At 40.4% G+C, this 26,043-nt stretch overlaps 1 protein-coding gene across 2 annotated transcripts in view; it reads left to right on the top strand.

Annotated features, from left to right (window-relative positions):
* Nucleotides 1-26,043, top strand: part of NYAP2 (neuronal tyrosine-phosphorylated phosphoinositide-3-kinase adaptor 2) — a 144,712-nt gene that overhangs the window by 41,948 nt on the left and 76,721 nt on the right. For both annotated transcript variants that reach the window (XM_075417883.1, XM_075417884.1), the window contains exon 3: nucleotides 23,406-23,704. In XM_075417883.1, the coding sequence (XP_075273998.1) occupies nucleotides 23,406-23,704 (299 nt within the window). The remainder of the gene's footprint in view (nucleotides 1-23,405; nucleotides 23,705-26,043) is intronic.

Consider the following 26,043-nt stretch of genomic DNA (forward strand, 5'->3'; position numbering starts at 1 on the left):
ATGCCCAAGAGTGCCAGACGCACTTCTGCAATTCCTCTAGTGTGGACTTTCTGTGCTGTGGGCTATTCTCTCTAAGGTCTGTGCCCTGTACTTTATAGGTGCAAAGACCAAAAAAAGTATATATTCTTTGTTTTTCTGAAAGGAAAGTGAACTTCAAAAATCATAACTGCTTTTTGTTAAGAGTTAAATCCAAATGCAGTTATGCCAAAACAGCATGGTTGCAAACTGTTTATTTTTGCAGCTACGTAAGTAGAAGCTAAAGTAGCAGACATGTTTTTACAGCAAATAATTGACACGTTATTTTTCTCCTTTATAAATTGCTAAGGAGGCTTATGATTTTACTCATATGTTTATAAATTTGTTATAACTGTTTGGATAGTTCTGTAGCTAATTCTTGAGCTGTTACGTAGCTTATAAACAATTTATTTTGAGCATTCTAAATTCAGAGTTCATGGGTTATCTGTAGCTAGTTTCCTGGGTTCACGACTAGCTCAGGGTTCCTGCTTTTTTTGTGGTCTGTAGGATGAGTCTTGGGTCCCCATGTGGGACCTTTAATGGCAATTTCAGTAGAAAAGAAATAACAGTGACTTTAACTGGCCTGATTTAGCAATGCAGCATATTAGGTTTCTGGTATAAGCAACCCACTTTGAATCTTGCTGTCCAGGAGTACTCTCATTAGAGTTTGGCCCTAAATTGAGTGGGGTCTGAACTGATCGCAGATCAGGGTGAATGTACCCTGTTACCTCCGACTTGGTAAGAGTAGAAACTTCTTTGCTGTTTAGCTGAGAATTAAATTAGAGAGGTCTTCTGAAGAAATAGATCATTTTTTTTCCATACAGGTTCTGAATGAACAGCCAAATGACACTGTTTCCCTGTGCCAGCCTCCTTTGCTGTCCTGAGTCCTGCTTTATGGCAAGTTGAGCCTGCTTCTGGCCTGCTGCACCTCCATTAGCACAACCTGGAGAGGCCATCTAAGGAGTGCACAGATGTATAGTGACACATACATTTGTGTTTGATGAAATATTATCCAATAAATGGAGAGATTGCATTTATCACCTGTCTGAGGAGGTTTAGTAGGAAACAGGGGAGATGCTCAGGAAAGGGTTGTTCAGCATGCTTTAGCCTGTATCTCGTTTCTTTCCAGAAACTCCAGCTCAGTCAGTTCTGCTGCATTTAAGATGACTGTAATGAGGGATGTAATGTCTCTGTGAATTACCTGAAAATCTTTTAAAAGCTCTGTCACTGTTCTTTCCCTGGAGATTAAAGACTAATCTTGGGTATTTGCCATCTAGGAATCTATCTAATTACCCGAGGTTATATGCCGGTCAGTAAGAGATACTTTATGAAGGTTAGGGGAATTGTTCTAGTGTTTGAAAAGTCAGCAACAGGCTACATCATTCCCCTGGAGATCGGTTTGAGGAGAAGCAGCTAGAAGAGTCCTGATCTAACGGGAAACTCCTATTGCAAGATATGAACCATTTCCTAAAGTGGGTCATCTCCCCACCCCTGGGACTTTCCCACAAAGTTGCTGGATTACATGAGGACTTCAGACTGGGCAGAAGTCAAGGCTCAAAGCATGTATTGCTGCATCCAAGAAAGTTGGTGGCTGTTCATAGATCCAAAGGTATTTCCTCTAGTTATGAAAAAAAATTTCCTTTCTAGTCCAGCGAGTAAAAAGTATAAGGATTCTATCAGCCCTTCCCCTCACTGAGACCATCTCATGCATTATTGCAGCAGCTCTACAGCCCCTTTTGCTTCATCGCTTTCCCTGCCTTTCCCAAGCTGCACTGAACTGTACTCCCTGACCAGCTCCCAACTCTTTCAGAGCATTTTAACTCTCAAAACATAGTTGCTCATGTAGAGCAGATACTTTTGTCATTCCTTGGAGATCCATTCTCTCTATTTGGCTTGTCTCATTGGCGTTGCTTACTGGCTAGCTCTGCTGTGTCTTGTACTGTACAGACTAGAAGGAACGGATCTTGTTTGTCCAAAAGCTAGATGAGGGATGTGGCTTGTGCCTGCAGGCTTGAGTGAGTTACCGCTCCCAGCTATCCTCTTTACCTTCCTGTTGGAGATGGCTAAATGAGATGCAGCCTATTCCTAATCACTGCAGTATGTGATGAGACCTCATATTGAGATGCTGGGTTTTACAAGGCAGTTGGACTACTGCTTAATCCCTCTGCTGTGGGATCAGACATGAGGAGGATGGTCACTTCATAGTGCCAGCTGAAATTAGTTTTCATCCTGGGTCAGAAGCCGCTTGCCTTGAGGGAATGGGTTGAGGAATAGAGTTCCAGCTAGATGGAGAGGAGTAGGAGCCCAGCCTTGCACTGATTTGGCATCAGTCCTTCAATGGAAAGGCCTCATGATGGTTAATACTCATTGTGAGAATTGGAAAATGATTAATAGTTATCGAAAAGGGTTTGTTTCTCCCGCAGCCTGTTTTTAAATTTGTGCTGTGAAGCCTGCTCAGCAATGTAGTATGGAAGCAGAATAGTCTTGTACTTGGATCATCCTCTGCATGTGCAGTCTTTTTCCTGACCAGCTCAGGCCAGCAGTGATATGGCTGCTTCAAGACAGGATCATCCAGCTTCTACGCATCCCTGGGCCAACAGCTCTGCAGGTTGACCCTGAATTAGAGATAGTTGAAATGTGTGTGCAGTAGCACTAGGAAGCCTTCAAAACCCAGTGGCCTCATCTGGCTTGCAGCTTATTGGTAGCCTGCACTTGCAGGCAGGGCTGATCTGAAGGCACACCCTGCTTATACTTGTTTAGCCAGCATTACCAGGAACATTATTATTCCCCAGTTTCTTTCCACTGATGAGGAAATATTTAATTGGTAACTCTCCGTCCTAAGCAAGAGCAGCAAGGGAAGCCCACAGTGGAAGCCGAAATTCAGACTTAATTCAGAGAGTAAAATCCTAACGCTGTTGAACTTGGAGGTAAAATATATCATTGCTGCAAGGTGCTCACATTCATGGTGCCCAGATCCAGGAAAAACAATGTACAATCTTGGGAAAGGATGGCAATTTTTAATTCCTGCTCATGTGATGCAAGTTTGAATTGAGTCCCTAGGTATATTTCAATAATAAATATGTAATGAACTATTGAAATTTTGAAAGTTTTCCCTGGAAAGTTATAAAATATGCAGTGTTGCTTGAAAGACTGAAATGGATTCTTCACAGTTCTGTTTACCCAGTAGATCATACATGTTTAGTAAGTATTTTAAATCCTTTATTAGGGCTACCCAAAAGAGTTATTTTTGTTCTGGCAGTTAAATAAATATTCAGGCAGGTTTAAGCTACTTATAATTTTTCCAAGGCACTGAAATGGTTTATTGTGCTTTAATCTATCCTAAAAAAAAAAAAGATTCAGAAAGTATTTTTAAGTACTTTGAAGAAATATTATGACACTTTGTTGACAAGGTAACTCCATCTAGACAGCAACATGGGGAAAAGCTGAAAAGACAGGGATTACTTGATTTTGAAAACAGAGTAAGGAACATTCTTCTAACATATTGCATGACTCTTCTCTCATCTGAAACTGATGAAAAGAAAGTTATAAGGCTTGTGGATTTTGATGTGTTTTACACCGTATCCTAGGAACATGAGTTCTACCAATGCATGATGTTAATACTTTTTTTATGTATTGTGTACAAAAGTGCTTTATAAAGTGTTGGAAAAATAGATAGTTGCTTGATGGTTTTGACAAAGTAATATTTTATATCATGCTTCTAGAAAGTAGTTTTCTCCTTAGAAGTTGCTAAAACACAGCTTATCAAGCCTTGGCTTTATTTTTAAGCTATAGAAAACTGTGTTTAAAACCTGGTTGTTATCCAAAAACTTTCCTTCTCAACATGGCAAGTATGTATAGCACAATTGAATTGGGTTTCAGACTGAATTGCCTGAATCATATTTCACAAATTATAAGACGCATAAACACAGGCTGGTAAAAAAGACTTGGCCTTGAAAATAATCTGCTTATACATATAGGAGTCTACAGCATAAGGTTCTTCATTTATTATGTAAGATGGCCAACACAGAATTGGAGAAATCTCTTTATGGTAATTAAACTACCTAGGAGAGACTGTAGATGTTAATTTTAAGATTTCATTTAATACTTCCCTGGGCCTTCTATACCTAAGTAAACTGGAACTGGATTTTTTGTTTGAACCATTTAAATACTCCCACTTCTTGTTTATTTGCAGTGGTAGTTTCACACTCCTATGCCATGTTTTTAGGGTGAAATATAACACCCAAGTTAATGATCAGACTTTTATTCCTACCACAGAAAATAATGATTTATTTGACTGTGACCATCTTGTAGACATCCTAGTGCATAGGAATCAAGCAGAGAAATACATAAGACATCTTTATTGATTTATAAATACAATGGCGTTTACAGTGTGTGGTTGCCCAAAGTAGCAACATACAATTTGATCGAAGTTTTCAGACTCACCCTCAAGAATAAGCAAAATGGCAAAACTGGGATTCAGGGAAATGATCACAGACTGAATCTTCTGAAGTAGTTCTGACTCATTTTACATGTCATTCAACTTAAATCATTGGATCGTCTTTCTATATCAGAATGGCAATTTTTGTTTTGGAAAGCTGCTCGCTGTAGATGAGAATTTTGTGAGGGAATGAAGGTCACCATATCGTGTAACTGCTGATTTTTTTTTTTTTGTGGTATCTAAAACACTGGCATGATTTCACTACTCCAAAAAAAGCGAAATTTTAAAGTATACATTTGCTGTGCCAGCAATGACAGCCATGTCAGCAGATGTAAATCCAAGCTTTGGGTTTCTTTGTGAATTCAAGGATCTCATCCGTCATGTGTGAAGATGAGTCTGTATCAAAACACAGTAGGTAAGTATGCTTGATTCTGGTGTAGGTCAAACATGTTGCATGCTCCTGTACCATCAAATGGGCTTTACGAAATATAATGCAAAATCTTGTATCTGAGCTGGATCTGAATGTTATAATATCTACCCAAACAGTGTCACTGGATTGTCCCTGTGTTTGTGGTCACTTCGGTGATTCTGGAGACATACAGAAGGCAAACGTGGTTTTACGCCTTTACTCAGTAGTGGAGTTGAGAGCAGAAGAGAGTTTGCTGTCTTCAACAGATGGGTTTGATATCCAGTCCAGAGGGAGAACAAATGTCCTCCTATATGGAATATTGCCAGTTTGAATCCTGATGAAAGGATTAGTGTCTTTGGATCTGGGCCCTGGAAATGGCTGATTGAATACTATGTCTTTCACCGTTTATCTTGGCAGCTGATGTTTTACCGGTGGCACCATGTGTTTATATAGAGGGTTATCCAAAGAGCAGAATAAATGCAATGCAGGGACACCCATGACTTGAATAGGTCATGTTGTTGTAGTAATGTATTCCCAGGGCCAAACTGGCCATCTACTTCCCTTAAAACCTCTGTCTGTCATCAGCTTGTATTTCAGTCTCTCTGCAGAGTATTTGGACTGTGTTTTAGGTCATGTATTTTTTCAGTAGCTATTGGTAATTTCAAAACCTTTTACTATCTGCACTTCACCAGACTTTGTTTCCAAAGCCAGTATGTTATAAGAGCTGGAAGCAGTATCCAGTACACTTCTGTGGACAATGTCTTTGCAGGGAGAGTGTTGCTTTTTAAAAGGCCACACTGTTAACCTCTGAAGACTGTTATTTGTGAAAGAAAGAAGAGAACTGAATGTGACCTGTTGTATCTTGAGGTCTGACTTTTGACAGCTCCACTCTTCATTTCCAGCCAAGGAATTACTGTGGTTTATTCCTTTCTCAAAGAGATTCAAATGGACTGAAAATAGACCAAGGATGGGCACTGCAGAGTCTCTCCTTGTATGGCTTCTCTTTACCTGTCGTCATGCGACTAATGACATTGTTTCTACTAGCTCATCTCTGTTTTAAGTCCTCCATGAACGACACCTATTACAAGTTAGGCTGCTGGGAAAATTTTGCAACCAAACTATAGTCCCAAGAACTCAGTTTACTAGATAAACTATGCTAAATTTAATGGTCAGCTGAAATTTTATTAATGGCTTTCACTGTAGCATATTTTCAGTTAGAGGGATCTCATTGCAGGTTATGCCACAGCAAAACATAGATTTTGCATTGCTTTATTAGAAAGCAATGGGCCCCATTTAAATGTAGTGTACTAGGGATGTTATTGTTAACTGTGCGTTGACACAGTGTGTTGTGTGAGTGATCCAAGTATTAATGGCTTCATACTCTCCATCAACATGATGTATCATAATTGCTTTTTTGGACCAGTTACAAGCTGAGCGTAAATATTTAGTATTAATGAATTCAGGTTTATTATGTGTAAGTGTATCTGCAGTGCAGCAAATATGCATTCATCCATGAAGCATCTTAGCATGCTTAGGGCAGGACTTCCCCCTTTCTTTCTCATCTTCCTCTTCCTGCTTATCTGACTTCTGAAAGGCAAAATAACTTGCTTCTGTTCTTTTCCAGTTGTTACCAGTCTCCTCAGCCTTGGCACCTCACCACGTTTTCTGGACACACTCTTGCACTCTGCCTTTCTCTCTCTCGTGTCTTTTGTTATGAGCAGATTGCCTAAGTAGTCAAATCCATTCACAGGTCGCTGGCTGAGGACTGTATCATATCGACAACATGAAGTATTTTATTTTATGCTTTTTGTATATATCTTGCATTTTACATATCATCACACTTTTGCTTCGCCTGCCAGTGTGATGGGAAACTTTGAAAAGCAATGTGGGAAAGAATGAAATGACAGCTGTAGAGAAGACAAAAGCACATTCTGCCCTTATGTTCCAGGTCTGAGGCCTCACTGCAGACCCCTTCTGTGCTCTCAGGCCAAAGGCCTGGCCTTCTCCTGAGAGACTGCCATTGTCAATTATGTCAGAAGAGAGAGTAGGGGGGAGTCTTTGTAGTGTCAACAGCTTCTTCCTGAATTAAAGTGATCTGTGATGGCTTGTAATGCCCCCCACTCCAAGGGCTCTGGGGCTGTGTTCTGGCATGCTGCACTGGATTCAGACCAGTATTTATGTGTATTTCAGAGGTGAAATTCTAACCACATAGAGAAAAACGGAAGCGTGGCTGAGGGGAAGGGTAGTTCCTGGTTTGAGACTGCAGCCTGGGAATCATAGAATCATAGGTTGGAAAAGACCTCTAAGGTCATTGAGCCCAACCATCTGCCCACTACCACCATGCCTACTAAACCATGTCTAAAAATGCCACATCTACACATTTTTTGAACACCTCCAGGGATGGTGACTCAACCACCTCCCTGGGCAGCCTGTTCCAATATCTGACCACTCTTTCAGTAAAAAAATTTTTCCTGATATCCAGTCTAAACCTTCCCTGACACAATTTGAGGCCATTGCCTCTCATCCTATCACTAGTTAGTTGGGAGAAGAGACCAACACCTGCCTCACTACGCCCTCCTTTCAGGTAGTTGTAGAGAGCCATAAGGTCACCCCTCCACCTCCTCTTCTCCAGACTAAACAGCCCCATCTCCCTCAGTCACTCCTCATAAGACTTGCTCTCCAGACCCCTCACCAGCCTCGCTGCCCTTCTCTGGACATGCTCCAGCACCTCAATGTCTCTCTTGTAGTGAGGGGCCCAAAACTGAACACAGTACTAGAGATGCGGCCTCACCAGTGCCGAGTATAAGGGAGTGATCCAAGTGGATGTGGGATTCAGATTTTTGCTTGCCTGTATGTCTGCATCATCTGCCTACCTTTGAAATGGGTCAACAGCAGTTATCCCACAGAGATGATAAGTAAATGATCAGGAGATGCTCAGGTACTGTAAGTATATGAGACTATACAACTATACAAGACAGCTGTACAGACTGGACCTCACTTGCTCAGTGGGTCTTCTGAAGTCCTTGCCATACTTCTGCCCTGTAGCTCCATCTGTAGGCCTAGCTCCTCTTTGTGAAAACAAACTGCATCTATCTGTGTAAACTCAAGGGCGGCCTCTGCTTTCCCCAGTGCTCCTCATGCTCTCACCTGATTGAGACCAATTGTTGTAAAACGTTGTCAGAAGAGCAGGCATACAGCTGGCTACAGCTGTGATGGGGCTGGACATCGCACAGAAGTTCCCTCAGTGTATAACATGGAGTGCACAGGGTGGTTGGTGGTCTAGGGGGCATACAGAAAGGAGAAGGAAGGAACTGTGAAAAGATGAGACTAAAATCAAAGGCTGAGAGAAATGTGAAAGAGAGCAGTGGATGTTTCTCTCCAGGAAGTCCTTGTGAATTTTTAGGTTTCCTGCTGCCTTCCCACATTTTATAAATGGACTGAACAGATGACAGTTTATATTCCTAGACCTAACGAGATGCTGCTAGTCTTCTGTGAAATTGGTTGGATACCTAGTGGCAAGTTAATACGTAGTAGCAGTTTTCCCTCTCATGACAGTATGAGTCCTAAATACCAAGTTTTATTTGATGTCTTTTGTAATAAGGCAGATGATCTTTTTAAGGCATGACTGGGGTAGAGCCAGTCTTGCTAGTCTGACGAGATGCTTCTGAGCTGTTAGGGCTCTTAGGGAGACAAGAGCCTCCTGGGACCAAGGCTGGCTGTAATGGTAATGCCTGCTGGACATAAGCCTACTGTTCCTGCTTCAGGAGATGGTGTAGATAAAATAAATGCAGGGGAAGGGGAAGGAGGGTATTGAGGCCACCTTGTTCTCGTAGAGGTAGCTGGCCAGTGGCTTAGTCTGCTTCTCTCAGTCCCAAGCCTCTGTTGGCCTGTGGCTTTAAAGTTGGGTACCCAAAGAGAACGCATGGTTCTGCAACAGTCTGTAACTGCTCTGTGTCTGAGATGACCTGTCCTGTGGTTAATAATGTACACACATTTCACAGAACAGCCCAGAAAGCAGTAGGCGTTTTTGGAGATCAGGATGATTACATCTGTAATGCCAGCAATAAAATTGCCATTTATATTAAAAGCTTCAGAGTGCTTAAAATCTAGTTGCTAGTAGTAGATGAGACATTGCTTTGTTTTCTCCTGCCCTTGCAAAATCACAGTCGATTTTTGCTGCTGCTTTTAATAATAAATTGGGGATAATGTGCATGCTGTAAACCTTTTAGCTATGTTTATTTAAACTCTCAGAGTTCTGTTTCTTTTTTCTTTTTGTTTTTAATTTAAGTGTTAGTGAAGAACTTTAATATGATTTAGAAAAAAAAAGTAATAAGGCTTTTTTTAGATAGTTTGGAGGCCCAGCTCTTAACTGATGGAAGACCTTTCTCATGCAGTTTCTTGTAATTTACTGAACATTTATAATATTTTATAGTCATAGCTGCAGTGGAATAAGAATTCTACAATCATTCTGTAGGGAACTGAGCCCTCAAATTGCATATAAAAATTCTGTGTTATTGTTGAAACTTGCTTTAAGTTCAACTCACTGAGTTACTCAGTGGTTTTATTAGCAATATTAACTAAGACCATGTCTATGTCTGCTCTTGGAAATATTAAAGTTGCTTTGGAGAATTCAAAAGTGCGCTTCCATAGTGAAAGAGTCACCAGAACAAGCTTATATTTCTGGTTGCCATATATCCCTCTTGTACATCTAACAAAGAAACTCTGTAAGTTATTTTGCCCATTGACCTGCCAGTCACTTTAAACTCGAGTGGAGGCAAGCTTATTTGAGGGTCTAGAATAACTTATTTTTTGTTCAGTCTCCCAAGTATAAAGTTAAAACTATATAGATGAATTTCCCTTTGCCTTTATAGAACAAGATTCAGAGTCTATCGAACACATCACTGCGAGCTCACCTTAAAAATAATCTGAGTTTATAGACTCACTCAGCCTGAAAATAAATCGAAAGGTAGTGGAATTAGCTTCTTGCGGGAACATTTTCTGCCACAGAAGTTCTAATGAGCAGGTAATGGACAGACTTGGCAAGGACCAGAATAATAATAAAACACATTAGGATTGGAAACTAGCAAAAAAAAAAAAAAGGAAATGCAGCAAAACAAGAAGGATCAACTATGTTTATTATTCCCAAAGAATTCCAATAGAATTATTAAATTATGTATTGGGTCATTGTCTTTGGAAAATGGCACTTGCTGAGACTGCAGCTATCTGCATAAGATGTGTAAATTGTATGTGTGGGACATATATGCATGTATATAACTCTGTCTTGAAAGGAAATTTTGAGGAGTTTGAATCTCAAGAACTTAGTTTTGTGGGTGATTTAGTCTCTGTTTTGTCTCTCCATTACCTTGCATTTTGCAGTTAAAGGTAGGACAGAGGAACAACCCTGAGGTGACCAAGTGACTCCAGAGACCCATCTGACTCACACTCCTCCTTGCTGAGCCACAAGATGCAACAGGGCGCAGAGTGCTCCTCTGCAAGGACAGCCTTAGTCATTTGTCCAGCCATTCATATGCACTATAGTCACACTGAGTGACTTCACCTGTAAGGAAAAAAGGTTGACATTTGGTTATTTCCTTAGAAAACAGGACTGTTTGTCGATACCCAGCTCTACCCCTGTAGTCCTGACAAAGTGTATGCAGTATTAGTGGGAAGGATCCAAGCTTGGCTTTGACAAACAATGTGATATGACTGTCTGTGGTAATGGGACAGAAGGGACTGGGGAATGTATTCCTGCTCAGGTTTCTCCGTTTGGGAGTGTTTTTTTCAAACTTGAGACATTACATTGAATTTGACCCTCTGCTCTCAAAACCAAGATGCTACAGATTTGATCAGTTCACGTGTTTTCTTCCTGCAAGCCTGCCTCTTTGATAGCTTCATGACTTTGCAGTCAGATACTTCCCAGCTGAAATAGGTAGTTAGATCGTATTCTGACAACTGATGTAAACCTTTTGTAGAAGTAATATCAATGTCTCTTAAATGGGATCTTTAACTGCTTTCATTGCACATCATTATTAATATAGGAATTCAGTCTTTCACTTCCTGGATGTATTCCTGTTTTGTTTAATCATTAAAAAAAAAAAATCCATAGACTTCCTTTTTTTTAATTCTTCAAATTTAATGTTCATGTCATGAAAGTGAAAAATGTAGGAAAACAGTTGATTTCTAGCTGTCATTTCTATACTACTTGTGGTGTCTGCAAGTGAAAATGTCTAATAACAGTCTTAGGGATATGTCTGGCTTTCCTTTTTCTGGTATAAACTACTTGATTCTGCTGAAAGTGAGGAATAAAATTAGTGCGGTTCATTTTCTTATAATTTGAAGAAATCCATTTTCTTCTAGCCTGAAATTCAGGTTATTTCCCAATCCCATTCTGTTCAGAACATGAAGGAAACACTCATCTGCACACTGATTGCTTGTCAAACTCTGTAAATCAAAGTTATGTATCTACATGACCCATACTACTATTGCTAATAAAGGATCTAACTGTTTCTCTATTCAGCTTGAAGGGCAATAAACACAGATTAATAAGCATATGCATAAATAACTCGTATTATGAAGTACTATGATTTGCATTTATTTTTATCTGCATTTCAAGAATTACAGATCCTTACGTCTATCAGACAACCCAGTTTTGTCAGCTTCACAGCAGGGAATCTCTCTGGGAGATATTTTCTTTCCTTGACACTATTCTTTCATGAGCACTTTTGAAGTTGATCTGGGTCTTGAATCAAAGCTATCCTAAAGATTTTACTGGATACACCTGTGAAGTATGAACTCCCTTTTAATATCTGAGGGTGGATTAAAAACTTCAGCTTGGATCACTCACAAACATCTGCAAAACTCCATAGTCTTGATTTCCCAAGTCTTTTCTCTAATGTCTCGCAATCCTTAGATTGTGTTTGGTTTTCACTTCCAGAATCAAACAGCAGGACTACAAAAGAGCCGTGCTCATTGGAGGAGTGTGTTGTTACTTGTGGATATAAAGCAAAACTTGAAAACATGACCACAGGTAACCACATAACTCAAAACTTCCAATGGGAAATAGGCTGGTTTTACCATTTACCTCCACACAGATTCTAGAAAGCATTTTTGGAGCTGCAATAAAGTAATTGTACTGCTTCTGTCTTTCCTTACCTCTAATCATCTGCTTTTGTAGTAAGGCAATGCATCCGCTGGCTAAATTACTAGGTGCTGCTAGGATTTATTTAACAACTGTTATCTTTCACTATAAAATACAAAGAGATCTCAGAGACCAGAATAATGAGCTAGTCGTCACTAGAAATGTTAATGTTTCTGCATGCTGTTCTAAGTAGCCTGGAAAACCATTTCTCAGGCAAATTCACAGAAGTATGTTTGTGAAGTCCAGAGCTGTTCATCCTTCCTAGAACTCAGTAGCCCTTTACTGCATTTAGTGAATGAGTGACAGTGCCTGTTAAAAGATATGTTGCCATGAGCTCTCTGTAGGACTTGAAAGCCTGCCTGATCCAGTACTATACATAATGGCCCAAAATGTTTGAGTCAAGGCTACTCTTATTTAAGGTTTTTATTATGAGACCATCTTGAAGGGATTTTTTTGGCTTAGCATTACAAAACTTGAAATCCTGGGGTAGACGGTGCTGTAAGCACACAGCAGCAGGCTTCTGTGTCCTCTCTGGGCAGCAGGGTGGGGCAAGGGGCATCACGTATTCTAGCACAGAGAGCAACAGCACTTTCTTGTATTTAAAAAAAAAAAAAAAAGCAGAGTTGAATTGTTTTTACTAGAGACACACAGACACCCCTTTGTGCTGCCTAGTCTGCAGTCTAGCTGATTTGGGCTGCGCTGCTTAGTGCATACGACATACAAGGTGTCTCTGAGCCCCTGTTGCCGGCTTAAATCATTGTGAAGTAGGTTGCTGCCTGCAATGTAGCATTGGGAGATGGAAAACCACAGACTGTATTATGTTAGGGTTACATTTTCTAGACAGAAGACTTTTCAAAGGGGCTGAAGTGATCTAAAAATGTACATCCACTAAAATTCACTACCAGCAGCTTTGCAGATTTTGATAGTAATTCTCAATACAAAGAAAAGCAGCAATGCATTATTTTTGGTTCATCATCTTTTTGTGAAATAAGGTGCAGACTTTGTCTAACATTGGTTACCACAGCTCACCATTTCAATGCACAAAAAGTGCTATTTCTTGCAAGCTCGGATACTTTGAATGTACCACTCAATGAACGACAACTCCAGAGTTACCTACGGAATAAATGGCGGTTACACACTTTTAGCATGAACAGCACTGAGCTGATCACTTCTCAAGCAGGGATCTATACCACTACGTTCCCCACTTAATTCACCATTATACTATTGAATGCAGGTTACAAGGGTATTTGCTCTTTGTTTTAATGTTTTAACTCCCTAAAAAATCCTCACATAAATTTTCACAATTTGGGAAACATACTTAGTCTTGCTTTAGCAAAATTTCATTTCACTGCAGCTTCACAGGCTATACTGATGATCATTTGAGCAATGTAAGTATATGTCATTAAAGGAGCATTTAGATACCACCTTCCTTTGGTGTCAGACCTTGCTGGATATAGTTTTTGTTCAACTGTTTGGAAAAAAGCTACCTGTACAAGAAAAAACTCACACAACACATCAGTGACCAAAAAATAATAATTAGCTGAACATCCCTATTTGCAAAAGTAATTGAGAGTGATAAAAATCAGCATGTGCTGATTTTTGGCAACTTTGCAGCTTATTGGCATCTTTTATTGTAGGTTGTCTCTGGTGTTAAGTTCCCATAGATGTAGAGAGCTTTTAGTAGTCTGCGAGAGTTACTGGATTTGGCTTATTAGCTCTGTGCATGCATACAGAGGAGAAAAGAATATCTGTACGTTGCATTTGGACAGTTCACCTTGGTTTCTAAAGTGAATGCATGGACATGCAATGAATGTATTGGAAAACCTAAGTGTGGAATTGGTTCAGGGGCACTCTGGGTACATGTGTGCATGGGACAAGCTATCCTTTTGCTGGCTAACCTCTTTCAGTGTCCTGACTGAACTCACTAAGTCTTAACCACCTATACACCCATTACCCTTGCTTTTCACATGCTCTAATACGGAATATTATATTAGCTGTGTTTCTGAAAATATAATGTCTTTTTTTATTTCTATCTCTGACTAAATCAGCAGCTTCTGACAACCCTGGCTAAGAAACTGACATCCATCAAGACAGGGAAAGAGTTGTTTCGTATTATTATTTCTAAATTTAGATGTGAAGTATTAACATTATGTTGTGGCAGTAATGGCCACTTTGCTACAGATAAAAAAGTGATATAAGCAGAGAGATTTTCAAAGCGACTTTGTATCTTAATGAACAAGCCTCTCCAGGCTTTGATGCTGAGAGCTGTTGATAGTGAAGTACAGGATTTCATGTAGTTTTATTTACCAGACTGAGACTGTCGTGGGAAGGAGGAGAGAGACAGACCAGTGTACATGTCTGTGTGGAGTGTTTCCCTTTCTTGTTTTCTGGGTTTATCGCACCTGTGAAAAATTTTACACTTAATTTCTGGAGTCTTCATTTCATCTTGCAAGGCACAGACAGATCTTCACGCTATCCAGTTAAATCACAAAGTGGTGATTAACGAAGGAGTTGAAAACTTCCCTCCAGAAATCAAAAGGAACAGAGAGATGGTAAACGTCTGCTTGATAGCACAAGGTTAGCAATGCAAGCTGTAAAGACAAGGCAGTGGACTCCAGCAGAGATGTTCCAGTGCTAAAAAGGGCTTTCTGGTCAAGATTTCTATGGGCTCCAGCACCTGTGACAGTAAGGTGATGTACCCAGCAGAGTGTTTATATAGTTAGGGTGGCGTAAGCTGCAATAAGATGTGGGTTTGTTTTTTTTTTTCTTCCTATGCGACGACCAGTTCAGCACACAGAAACTTTTGAAGTGGGCAAATTACCCAAGTAAGCCTTGAACTGTTCTATAGGGACTTGCACTGTGCATCCGCCTTAAATAAAAATCTAAAAGTACAATTTGTAGATTAAAACGGATTTAGTCCCATTTAAATTGCTAATGTGCAGGTGCTTTTTTAGTAACTACAAACTGACCCTGAATATCTATGAAAGCAGTACCTAAAATTGTACCTGAAATATTTGGATATATTCCTGTTCAAGAGAATGCAAATCCCTGAGCTTTGCCATTTGCTGAGATGTCTGGAAGCAAAATTGCCCTATATGAATATAACAGATCTGGAGTGGTGAGCTACTAGCAGACAAGCATTTGCATAAAACTGTCCCTTCAGTGGACCCTACATCCCTGTCGCATCCCCACTGTGACTGTGCAACTGAGACCTGCTCCCAGGCTCTGTATGCCAGACAGTGCCTCTCCCTTTCTAACCTACTCACAAGATATTTGTAAAAATAAAAAACAACACCAAACAAAAAAAAACAAAAACAAAAACAAAAAAAAACCCGAAACAAAACAGAAAGACAAGCCAGCCCGGGGACTGTATTTTGAACTGAGAGTTGTGAATAACAATAGTATTAGAAGAATTACGTGAATAACTGGAGTACCAGGCTGCTAGTTAAGCCAAAACATCAATTTATTTGGTTTGCAATGTATGGGTCACTCTGAAGTGAAATTTGTGAGGGGTCTTCTTCCGAAAAAAAATGTTGTTCTTCATGTTCACTGCCAGGTCAGGATCAAAATCCTTTCTCTCTGGGGTTGGAGGCAATAGAAAGCACTTCTTTAAAACCTTAACTTCCTTGTATTTAAGCTTGGATTTTAAAAGGAGAGTAGAGTTGTGTTTGCTTGAGGGACTCAGAAGAGCATCTGTACAATCACTGTTTGAAATAAGACTGAATCTGGAAAGGTTAGACACAGTGTAATACCTTGGCAGGCAAAGTGCACTGCGTTTGCAAATTGCTGTTCAGAAGAGCATCAGTATATTTCATTCATTTGTCCAGGTTTATCCTTTTCGCAGCATCTGATCCGCAAAAAGTTTTTTTTAATTCTTAGAGATATTGCTTCCATTGGAACTCTTCAATTCAAACCCAAAGAAGCCTTTTATTACAAAAATCCATACAAATTATTTTCTATGTTAATTTATTCCCATATCTCATTGAAATATTTACTTAGCCACAGTTGCTCAGGCAGAATGGAGTCTGTGCCATGTGGTTTTCAACTGAGTGTGACAAAAACACAGCCTTGTTCTAGGTCCACCCGTTTTTGACAGGATGCAAACCCCCACTCCATTAACACGAACACGCATTTGCACTCAGTTTAAACATTGCATATGGTTGGTGTCTAATTCTAGGTGACTCTGAACATACCAGATTTCAGTTACTGGCTTTTAGCTGTGCATTTCCCATGCAAAATTAAAAATATCTGTAGTCATATAAAAGCAGAGCGCTTTTCACTCCTGCCTGTTAAGTGTCCTCTGTACCCACAACTTGCAAACCTTTCCATATGCATCAGTTAGTCACCATTCATCCCCGGGGCTGGAGCTCGGGGGGAGACCCCATGCCCCAGATACAGCAGTGAGTGCTGGTCCCCTGAGGAAAGCAACGTCAGGCCCTTGTGGATGTTCAGTCCAACATACTCATTAGTCCCTGGTTTAAGAGGCAGCCTACTAAAGATAGAAGGAATGCCAGTAGAAATAAGAAGTAGTACCTGCACGTCTTTTCAGACCGATGAAATTGTTTTATTATGCTTTCTGTGGATCAGAAAGGTCCTTACACCTCATTTATTCCTTTCCAAGCTGACTAGCTTATGTTAGGTTTGTTGTAAGAATAACTTACATAGTTGTGTGTTTTTTTTTTTTATCAATGTTTCTTATAAAAATGTTTGGGGTTTGTTTTGATTTAAATTTTTTTTTTTCCAAAAACCCCAACTATTGCTAGCATCTTCAACATTTGCAGTATAACAATAGTTGGCTGTGAAGCATAGCAGATCATCGTTTGACTTTAGGTTATCTGGCATCTTACGGAAAACCTGCTGCGGACAGTCTTCGTTAGTTTTTCTTTTATCATCCACTGTGCACTGCCTAGGAATTACAGCAGCCTTGTGGTTGCTCACCAGGCACTCAGTTACAAAGCAGCCACTACATGTGGTCCTTCATTTTGATCTGGCCAGGCTTCTGTGTGTAAGATTCAGTCCTGCCATGGATGGCAGCAGCCAGACTCACAACGGCAGCACAGAGTACTGTTCGGGGTCTGTTACATATATAGGTTGGCTTGAAGAAATGAATTGCTAGAAATAATCTAGTGTCAGACTACGTAGGCACGCCTCCATAAGGGGTATTGCTTAGAACAGATTCACAAGCAACAAGCAATTTCTGCAAGGCTTCTTAGTGATTCTGGTGCAATAATGTAGGTATGCAACGAGGGAATGTCAGCTCATGATGTGTTTGCGGGATCAAACCCTGGGTCTGTGGGTTTGACAGGTGTGATAAAAGAATAAATTTTATTTTATAGCACTAATGTAGTCTGTGTCCTGAGAGGCCTGACTTCTTAAGCAGCACTTGATCTCCTACTTCAAAAGCAGACGCATATGGTAGAGGCAAGATATTTTCTGTACGTTGACATGTCAGTTGCTCACTTTAGGGAGTCCTCTAGGTGCACAAAATGACTCTGAATTTGACCTTTGTCATGATTCATTTTCACATTAGCCCATATCTAAAAGGATGCTAGTATTATCCTCTGCATCTGGATGTAAGAGCATCATGAGTCATTTGGAATCTGTCAGCAAAGTAATGTAGAAAAAAAATCATTCATGCAGATTCCTTGGGAATAATGAGGGGGACCTCTGAATTGTAATTAAAGAAAAAAAAGTGTCCAATTTGTTTGTATGTTTAATTTTTGTAATGAAAATGGTGTAGATTTATGTAAACCTGTACTTGCAGTGCATTTCCTGAATCCGTGATTGTGATCTTACCCTTCTTTCTTCAGTATTACATTTCATGGTCTGCTGAAATCATGTTTGGGGGATAAAAATAGTATATCTTCTGTTTTTTGGCATCCAACCTCTAATTTACAAATATAATTTATGCTAATCTTGAAAGTGCTTCTCGGATACAAAGTAAAATGTGTCATCCTTAGTACATGTCTATTCCCCATCAGAATAAATTATACACACATTTCAAAGCCATTTCAGTCCTTTATACGCGGAACATTTGATATGAACAGAGGAGCTGGGCGTTCATTGCTGTAAGAGTAGGGAAGTGGTTAAAAAAAAGCCTCAAATAACAGTAGCTATTCTCTTAACCCAAAAAAAGGGTAGATGCACCAAGGGATGAACTGCCGTTTGCTCAGTCAAGACAGCTCATATACAATCCTTGAGTTAAGTATTTCTTCTCCTTTTGTATTTTTGCTGATGATTAGTCATTTTAATGAGGGACTTACAGAAATCTTCCTACGTCACCACAGTTGATTTTGGTGTGACTTCTTTTTCCTTCAGCCTCTGACTCAGAGGGCTTCCCTGATGGATTAGATGCCTGTCATGGGTGGGGGGTGGGGGTAGCACTGCATGGGCTTGCAGCTCCCCAGAGGGAAGAGGCCTGGCCATCCATGTGCATTATTTGCCCTGTAATTCATAGTTCTCCCCGCTTCTGTAGAAGAGACTGCAGAGATTCCCAGCCCAGTTTCTGCCAGCTAACAAACCAGTATCTGTGACCAACTCCTCCTCCTTAGGCCCAAGAGGAGTGAGCAGCTGCTATTGAAATAGCTTCTCTTGGTTGTCTGGAATTTCAACAATCAAAGGACGGTGACCTGCTGCAGTCCCAGACTGGGGTATGTCATAGCAAAGTAAAGGCAAAATACCTTCAAAGATGCCATGTCACCAGCAGAGTACATTCCCCTTCTTCCTACTTAGTAGGTCAAGCCTCATAAGCAGGTGTAGTTCCCCTTTTGAACTTGTGGATAAGAAGTCATGAAGTCTCATGTAAAGGAGCACAGGAAGAAAATTAGAATCTGCACAAAGATGAGGAGAACTACCAAGTGATTCTTGGTGCCTGAGGCATGAAACTAATCCATTGTAAGTCTGAACTGATAAGAGAATTTCTAGATGAATACCAAGAACAAGGATAGATAGATGGGTAGGAAGAAAATGTAGCTCTAGGGTATTTCAACTTTATGGGACCTAGATATTTCCAAGAACTCTCCTAATCCTTACAACTGCACTAGGGGATTTAATATTCCACATTGTTCATAGTTAAAGCGGTAACACAAAGTAGAACAAAAGTTTTTACAAAACTATTTATTTGTTTTCCAGGAATTAATTAAATTTCTGCCTGGACTGAGTAATGAAATTTCACAGCAAAGTAAAACTGTTATTTGCAATGCTAAGTAGGAACAATGCAAATTAAAAAGACCACACAGACTGAGACAGGCAGTCTGTGGATACTTTTTCTTTGCCATGCATTTTTCAGCAATGTGACGACAAGTTGTTTTTCTTAGTTTTCTAACTTAACTATTTGAAAATATATTCCTAGTCAATAGGAGTGTTATGAGTCATGACAAAGCAAGGTGGAATGACCTTGCCTGTGCTCTGTCCATTTAGAGTATTTTCTGTGTGCACTTCTAATGTTTAGCCTTCCTCTATAACTTGCCCTCTTGTGATATGTAATAAAATGAATGATATAAAAGACTTTTTCCTCTGTAGTTCTTCAAACACGTGAACATTTCGGTTATTCTGTGCTGTAGTTTGGTCAGTGCTCCAGTATCTTCTTGATAGAATAGAGCAGGCAGATCACAATAAGGTGAGCTGCAGTGTGTCCAGGACTGCGATGATTACAGCTTACGTGCAGGCAGGCTGATATTGCAGGCAAGAACAGCAAGGTCAGTATGGTTTTATGCTAGCCCAGTTCTGACCTTGGAGATCTCAGCTGACAGATAAAACCTGTATTGGAGGTATAACAAGACTCATCAGCTCCATCAGTTGGAGCTCTCATTCATATTTTAGAAATGATAGCTGAAATCCACTATTAGTGATTTAAGGCAGATCCAACTGTTTTTGTATTTGTTGTAATGATTCAGTTCCAATACTGTGTGGAAGAGGGAGAGGAATGGGGAAGCTTCTGTACTTTCCAGTGCACCCAAGAAGGGAGTGTGTAATCTGGCAGCACTCGATGCTCTAAATTGGACTTGTTTCATGGCTTTGGAGAAGCCCTGTACCATTTTTTTTGTAAGAAGAACTGCTTCAGAACAGTCTTCTGAAGGGTGTCTGGAGCCAACCTCACTGCACTGTCCTTTTTTCCATCCACTGCATTCACTAGACCAAGGCAAACGCCAAAGTGTATTTTCAGCACAAAGTCAGCTTTGCTTTAAGAGTGTAACACGAGTGATCATATGATTAATTTTTTAATTATATAATTCATGTCTCATTGTAGACAAATGTCTTGCATTTTTTAATGGTTATTTGAATGCTGTACATAATTCTTTGTCAGAGAAGCAGTTGAACCTGGCCAAGTTCAAACAAACTTCCCAGAGGAATAATCCAAATCTGTATTTCCATATATATTAATAAACTGTGTAATACTGGCAGCAACTCGCATAATACAGTTTTGAAATGAGATAGAACTCATTATCAGTACAATGAGGAGCACAGGCTCTCTCCTGTCAGAAATAATGGAGTGAGGTCATCTGCACAATTATTTTCCCTCGCCATTTCTGCAGTCATTTTTGCAGCAAGGTGTGTATAAATCTTTCTTGGCCTGTTGTGCCATAGTGAGACATACACCAGCCCCAGCCAACTCCTGTGGTTGCAAGCAGGAGGAGCATGTAAATAAATCCTTTAATTCTATCTGATTTCATGATGTAACATCAGCAGCGCTGTGGATTGCAAAGCTGCATTGCACAAGCCCAAATGGAGCTTCAGCATGCTACTGCCCTAGGATAGGGGATGCCATGTTTGAAATCTGCTGTCCTGCTTTTGTACTTGTGCCATGGGTGTGAGTCTGGAGTGACTCCTTTCTCCTGGCACCACTGTGGGTTTCTGTCTGTGTTACTGAGATGTGACTTTGGCACTCCACCCAATGTTATGCTTGCGTTTATTCGTCAAGTTATACTAGGAAACACCCGCTGCACAACACTTGGGAATTGCTACCACCATAAGTAACCAGGGTCCAGGACGAAGAATTAGAGGCTAGTCTTCTTCAGCGTGGGGTTTACAGTGCCTAACCATAAGCTGAAAGTTGGCTTCTATGCTCAAAGAGAAATAGGCTCTCCCTTAAACGTGACTGGAAAGAGGGAAATGGTGTCCTGTTGTGCTTATCTAGTAGCCGAGCAGAGGACGTAGAAAAGCGAGACCAGATCTACTTCAGCCATGAAGCAGAACAGCAAGGTCTGTTCCCATCTGTGCCTGCCACTTCTCTCTGACCTGTCTATAGGCCATTTATTCTGGAGTAGGCGCTGAAAGGAATTCAGTAAAGAGTGAAAAAATTATGGGAAGGAAAAAGAAAGGACATGATTTAATTGTTTAATGATATAGTGCATTTGGACACTGGACTTCTATGTTGGAAGTTTTTATTGCTGGAATACAAGATGTGACAGTTTGGCAAAAACACTTGCATTGTATAATTGCAGTTCTGTGTATTCTTAGGAAAAGGGTGAAACCTGTCACTTCAGTGGAATCTGTGCAAGTCCATCCAGAACAGAATCTGCCCTGTAGTGTGTGGTTTAAACACCTCCACACAGAAGTGAAGTAAATACACTAATTGAATAAAGTAATCTGATAAGAATTTTAATGTCAGAGACACGGCGAACCGAAATTTTATTTGCTGAACATGATTTATCCAGTGGAATTAAGGAAGGAAGCAGACGCCCCACCAGCGTTCTTCAGCGTGTTTGGATAGTAACCTTCTTTAAATAACGTGACAGGCCCTTTTTGTAGTCCAGCATCAGAGGATTATATTCTTTTCAGAACAATTTATGAAAGAGTAGTAGAGGCATGGTTAATCATTTAAATTAGCTACAGGTTTCTTATTAAACTTCAAATAAATGAGTTCTACCTTTTGATCTTTCTGGCTGCGAATCCCTCTGGAATTGATGGCAATTAGGATTAGGTAATAGCTTGGTTATGAACATGGACCAGTGTGTGCATATACGTGGCATGTGCGTGTGCATGTGTGAGTGTATATGTGCATGTAGATGTCAGCGCCCCTGGAGACCAGCACATGTTCAGTTAGTCCTGTTCAGTTCTAACCAATTGGGAAAGTGGACCTCTCCACTAGTGGAAATTAAATAGAAATACAAGAACAGTAGTAAGCGAACGAAGGTTCTGCTTTATTGTGCAGAGAGTTATGCATCACATGGAGCCAATCTGATGCTTTTAGGACAGTTAAATACAGATTGTGTATTATCTACAGTGAAGATGGGTGCAGTATTGGGGAATGAAGTGACCTTACTCACTCCTCAAATGAACCGTTGAGAAACGTTCTTGTCTTTTAAGGAAGAAAATGTGTTCAAGACCGAATAAACCGCACCTGCCCAAGGCAACATTAGAGCTTCGCTCTGTGTGAAGAAGAAACAGCAGGTGCTTAGGGCTTTCCAAGCCTTCACCGTTCTTGTAATGACATAGCTACATGCCCACATTGGCACCATTTCAAACCTTCTTGCAAACAGGCCCGTGTTGACCTGTGTGTGTTGCTGAGTTTTTTTGTGTAGTCACTGAATTGTCTTAATTGAAACGTGCTCTAGGTTTACAGTGCAGTAGAAGCATCAGTATGAGCTGTTTTTCAGAACTGATAAGCATGCATGAGTATAGCAGGAATAATACCAGGTTCTCAGTCCTGCCATCCACAGTACAATGTAGTACTTGGTATGACAGCACTTGTTTCAGCTGAGGTTTCCTTCTTCTGTACCTGTGTTTCTGAACGGTTGGAGGTTATTTTCTTCGTAGTGTCCCACAGCCCATTGCCTTTCCATCTCCTACACTTGTATCTTACTAGTCTGATGCTGCTCATGTTGCAGCTTCATGTGGATTTGAGGAGATGTTAATGTTCAGTTTCATATATGCAAATAATTTTTAAACAATTTCTTACTATTCTTTAGTCTGAAGGGAAATGAGTGATTGGACCCCAAGAGCCTTGTTTCCCAAGGTACATGAGTGTCTGTAGTTAAAGATGAGTGTAGGGGAGTGCAGATCAATACACAACATTGCATTTCTAAAGTAATATTCTTTGCCCTACTTGCAGTCTCTTGTCTTCCTGAAAACTCAGTTCTGATTTCTGATGTTTGAAACTTTTCTATAGACAATTTCTAGTCACAATGCCATGAAACCTCAACAAAAGTTTTTCTGAATTTCTTCTTGTAAAATTTTGCGTGAGTGCATAGCAGTATATCTACATTTAAATCGTTGGTAATTTGTGTTGAAAAACAGATCACTCCATTCTAGTAGTCATCTTGTTTTAAGAAAAGAAAACAACATCGCTTGTTTACAAAACCCAAAGTACAATCTGCTCATCAGAGGCAGAACTGAGACCCTGGTGCCAGTTACAGTTCAGGTAAAGGTGTATCATAAACTTCTATGCGTATTTTCTCTTACAGCATAGGTGGAGAAGTAGTGAGAGGAAATGAAGGAAGCTACGTGGGGAAACATTTCCGCATGGGATTTATGACAATGCCTGCTCCTCAGGACAGACTGCCACATCCTTGCTCCAGTGGCTTTACCGTGAGATCCCAGTCTCTTCATTCTGTTGGAGGAACTGATGACGAAAGTAGCAGCTCTCGTAAGCAGCCGCCTCCAAAACCGAAGCGAGACCCTAACACGAAACTGAGCACCTCATCTGAAACAGTCAACACTGGAACAACAAGTAAGAGTGGGAAACTACCGGACAGAACTGAAGGTAAACACTATAATTCTTCAGAAAAAAGGTTTTTGGTGACCGAGTGTTGAGATTAGCCAGTTGATAATCTTGTATTTAAGAATTACCCGTATGTTTCCCCATCTATGTAACAGTGCCAGCTCAGGTATTCTAGATCACTGTTCTCCAAATTTTGGGCCAAGGGATAATTACCAACCTTTAACATTTCTTACCATTTATGTGGCCTGCTTATACACAGGGGAATGAGTTGAACTTATTCAAAATGGAGGGAAAAAGAGTTTGCTTATCAGATGGCATATAGGACACTGCTATCTGTATGCCAGCCAAGGACCTCTCTCTGTATCACTAGCACTATGAAAACCACAGCTTTGGAGAGTGTCCTCCTCAACAAGAAATCATAGAATCATAGAATGGTTTGGGTTGGAAGGGACCTTTAAAGGTCATCTAGTCCAACCCCCCCCAATGAGCAGGGACATCTTCAACTAGATCAGGTTGCTCAGAGCCCCATCCAACCTGGCCTTGAATGTTTCCAGGGACAAGGCATCTACCACCTCTCTGGGCAACCTGTGCCAGTGTGTCACCATCCTCATTGTAAAAAATTTCTTCCTGTAACTCTAACTCCCAACTCTCCCAGCCTTTCCTCACAGGAGAGGTGTTCCAGCCTTCTGCTCATTTTTGTGGCCGCCTCTGGCCCTGCTCCAACGATTCATGTCTTTCCTGTGCTGAGGGCTCCAGAGCTTGACGCAGGACTCCAGGTGGGGGTCTCACCAGAGTGGAACAGAGGGGCAGAATCCATTCCCTCAACCTGCTGGTCATGTTGCTTTTGATGCAGCCCAGGATATGGTTGGCTTTCTGGGCTGCAAGTGCACATTGTTGGCTCATGTCCAGCTTTTCATCCACCAGTACCCCCAAGTCCTTGGCAGGCCTGCTTTCAAGAAGTGAAGGACAGAAATTATTCAAAAGAATTCTGCCTGGCACTGAAACTCTACAGCAAGGAAATGTGATCCAATGGTAAAAATTGCACCCAACATTGTATAATGTGTTGCCCAAAGCCTCTGTTTGCGTGTGAATGTACATTTTCTCTTCCTGTTCCTCCCAGTTGTGTTTCAGCCAATGCAGCATTCAGAAGAAAATAAACAAATGCATTGACTAAGGATATTGCTTCCTTACTCTGAACAATTAAAGATGAGCTAACGCTACAGGGATCTTCTCCTTCCTTTCTTCCATGCTGGAAATGAATTTTGTGCAGCAGTAGGACCAGCTGTACTCCCTGCTAGGAGAGATCAGGATGACTTTGCTTCACAGTGTGAACTGTAAGAAGGAGCCCTTAGGGGCAAATGGTTTGATAAGTGCTGGTTTTTCCTACTGCTATGTTATGTATCAGTTCTGATGTCCCATGCAGTATGTTGTGCTTTTAGTGCGTATCCCTTTTGCTTGTTGTGGCCAGAAATACTTGTTAGTTGCTACAAACCCTTTTAAGCAAATCTAATTTAAAAGGTCATCAGTGATAACAAAGGTTCAAAGGAATGTGTACTTCAGTTAGTGGCACGTATGTCTACAATTGAGATGTTGAACATAAACACTGAGCAGAACCATAGACTATGTAATCAGTAACATAGGCTCTAATGTTTTCTAACTTGTGTAATGAATATTCCTGCAAGTGTGCATTGAGTCACACAGTAGATTTTGCTGTTTGATATAACTGACCTTGACATTGTCTCTGGGATGATTAGGAATGAGGTCTGTTTTACATCTACCTGCAGTCCTCTTCCTCGTTTACTAAGAAGCAAGGGACTCCAACAGCCTTAAAATAGCAATAATAATGGTAGTAATAATTGAAATACACTCAAATATTCTACCAGTCTCACAGAAGTTATGGCAGACTCCTTAAGCAGTCTGAATCCTCATGAAACTGGAGCTTCTTCAGGATTATTATTATGGAAGTTTCTGAAAATTTTGTTTCCTTTCCTTCGTCTCCTCCTGCATCTGCTATTTGACACCCAGGATGTAATATGTAGTCATGTCCTTTCTGCCAGATTTCACAGTTTGAAATTGATTGACATTTCTGTTTCCAAGGCCAAGTACTACTTTGCCTCCTCCCACTCTGCACAGGTTCAGCTTGGTTTATCCCACCACATGATGGTTATGAGTGGCACAGATGGTATTGTAGCAGTGTTCACTCTGGATAATCTGTATGACGATGGTACTACTTACTACACCTAGTACTGAGTAGTGCAGAGTTCCTCAGATTCATTATTGTAATCAAGAGCTGAATATTCATAGCAAGATCTCTGGAAAGAACTGGTGAATGAGTAATACTCCATCACTAGCATCAAAGGTAATACCTAAATGTTACCTTT

Source organism: Opisthocomus hoazin, chromosome 4 (assembly GCF_030867145.1).
Source record: "Opisthocomus hoazin isolate bOpiHoa1 chromosome 4, bOpiHoa1.hap1, whole genome shotgun sequence".
In the NCBI taxonomy this organism is placed as follows: Eukaryota; Metazoa; Chordata; class Aves; order Opisthocomiformes; family Opisthocomidae; genus Opisthocomus; species Opisthocomus hoazin.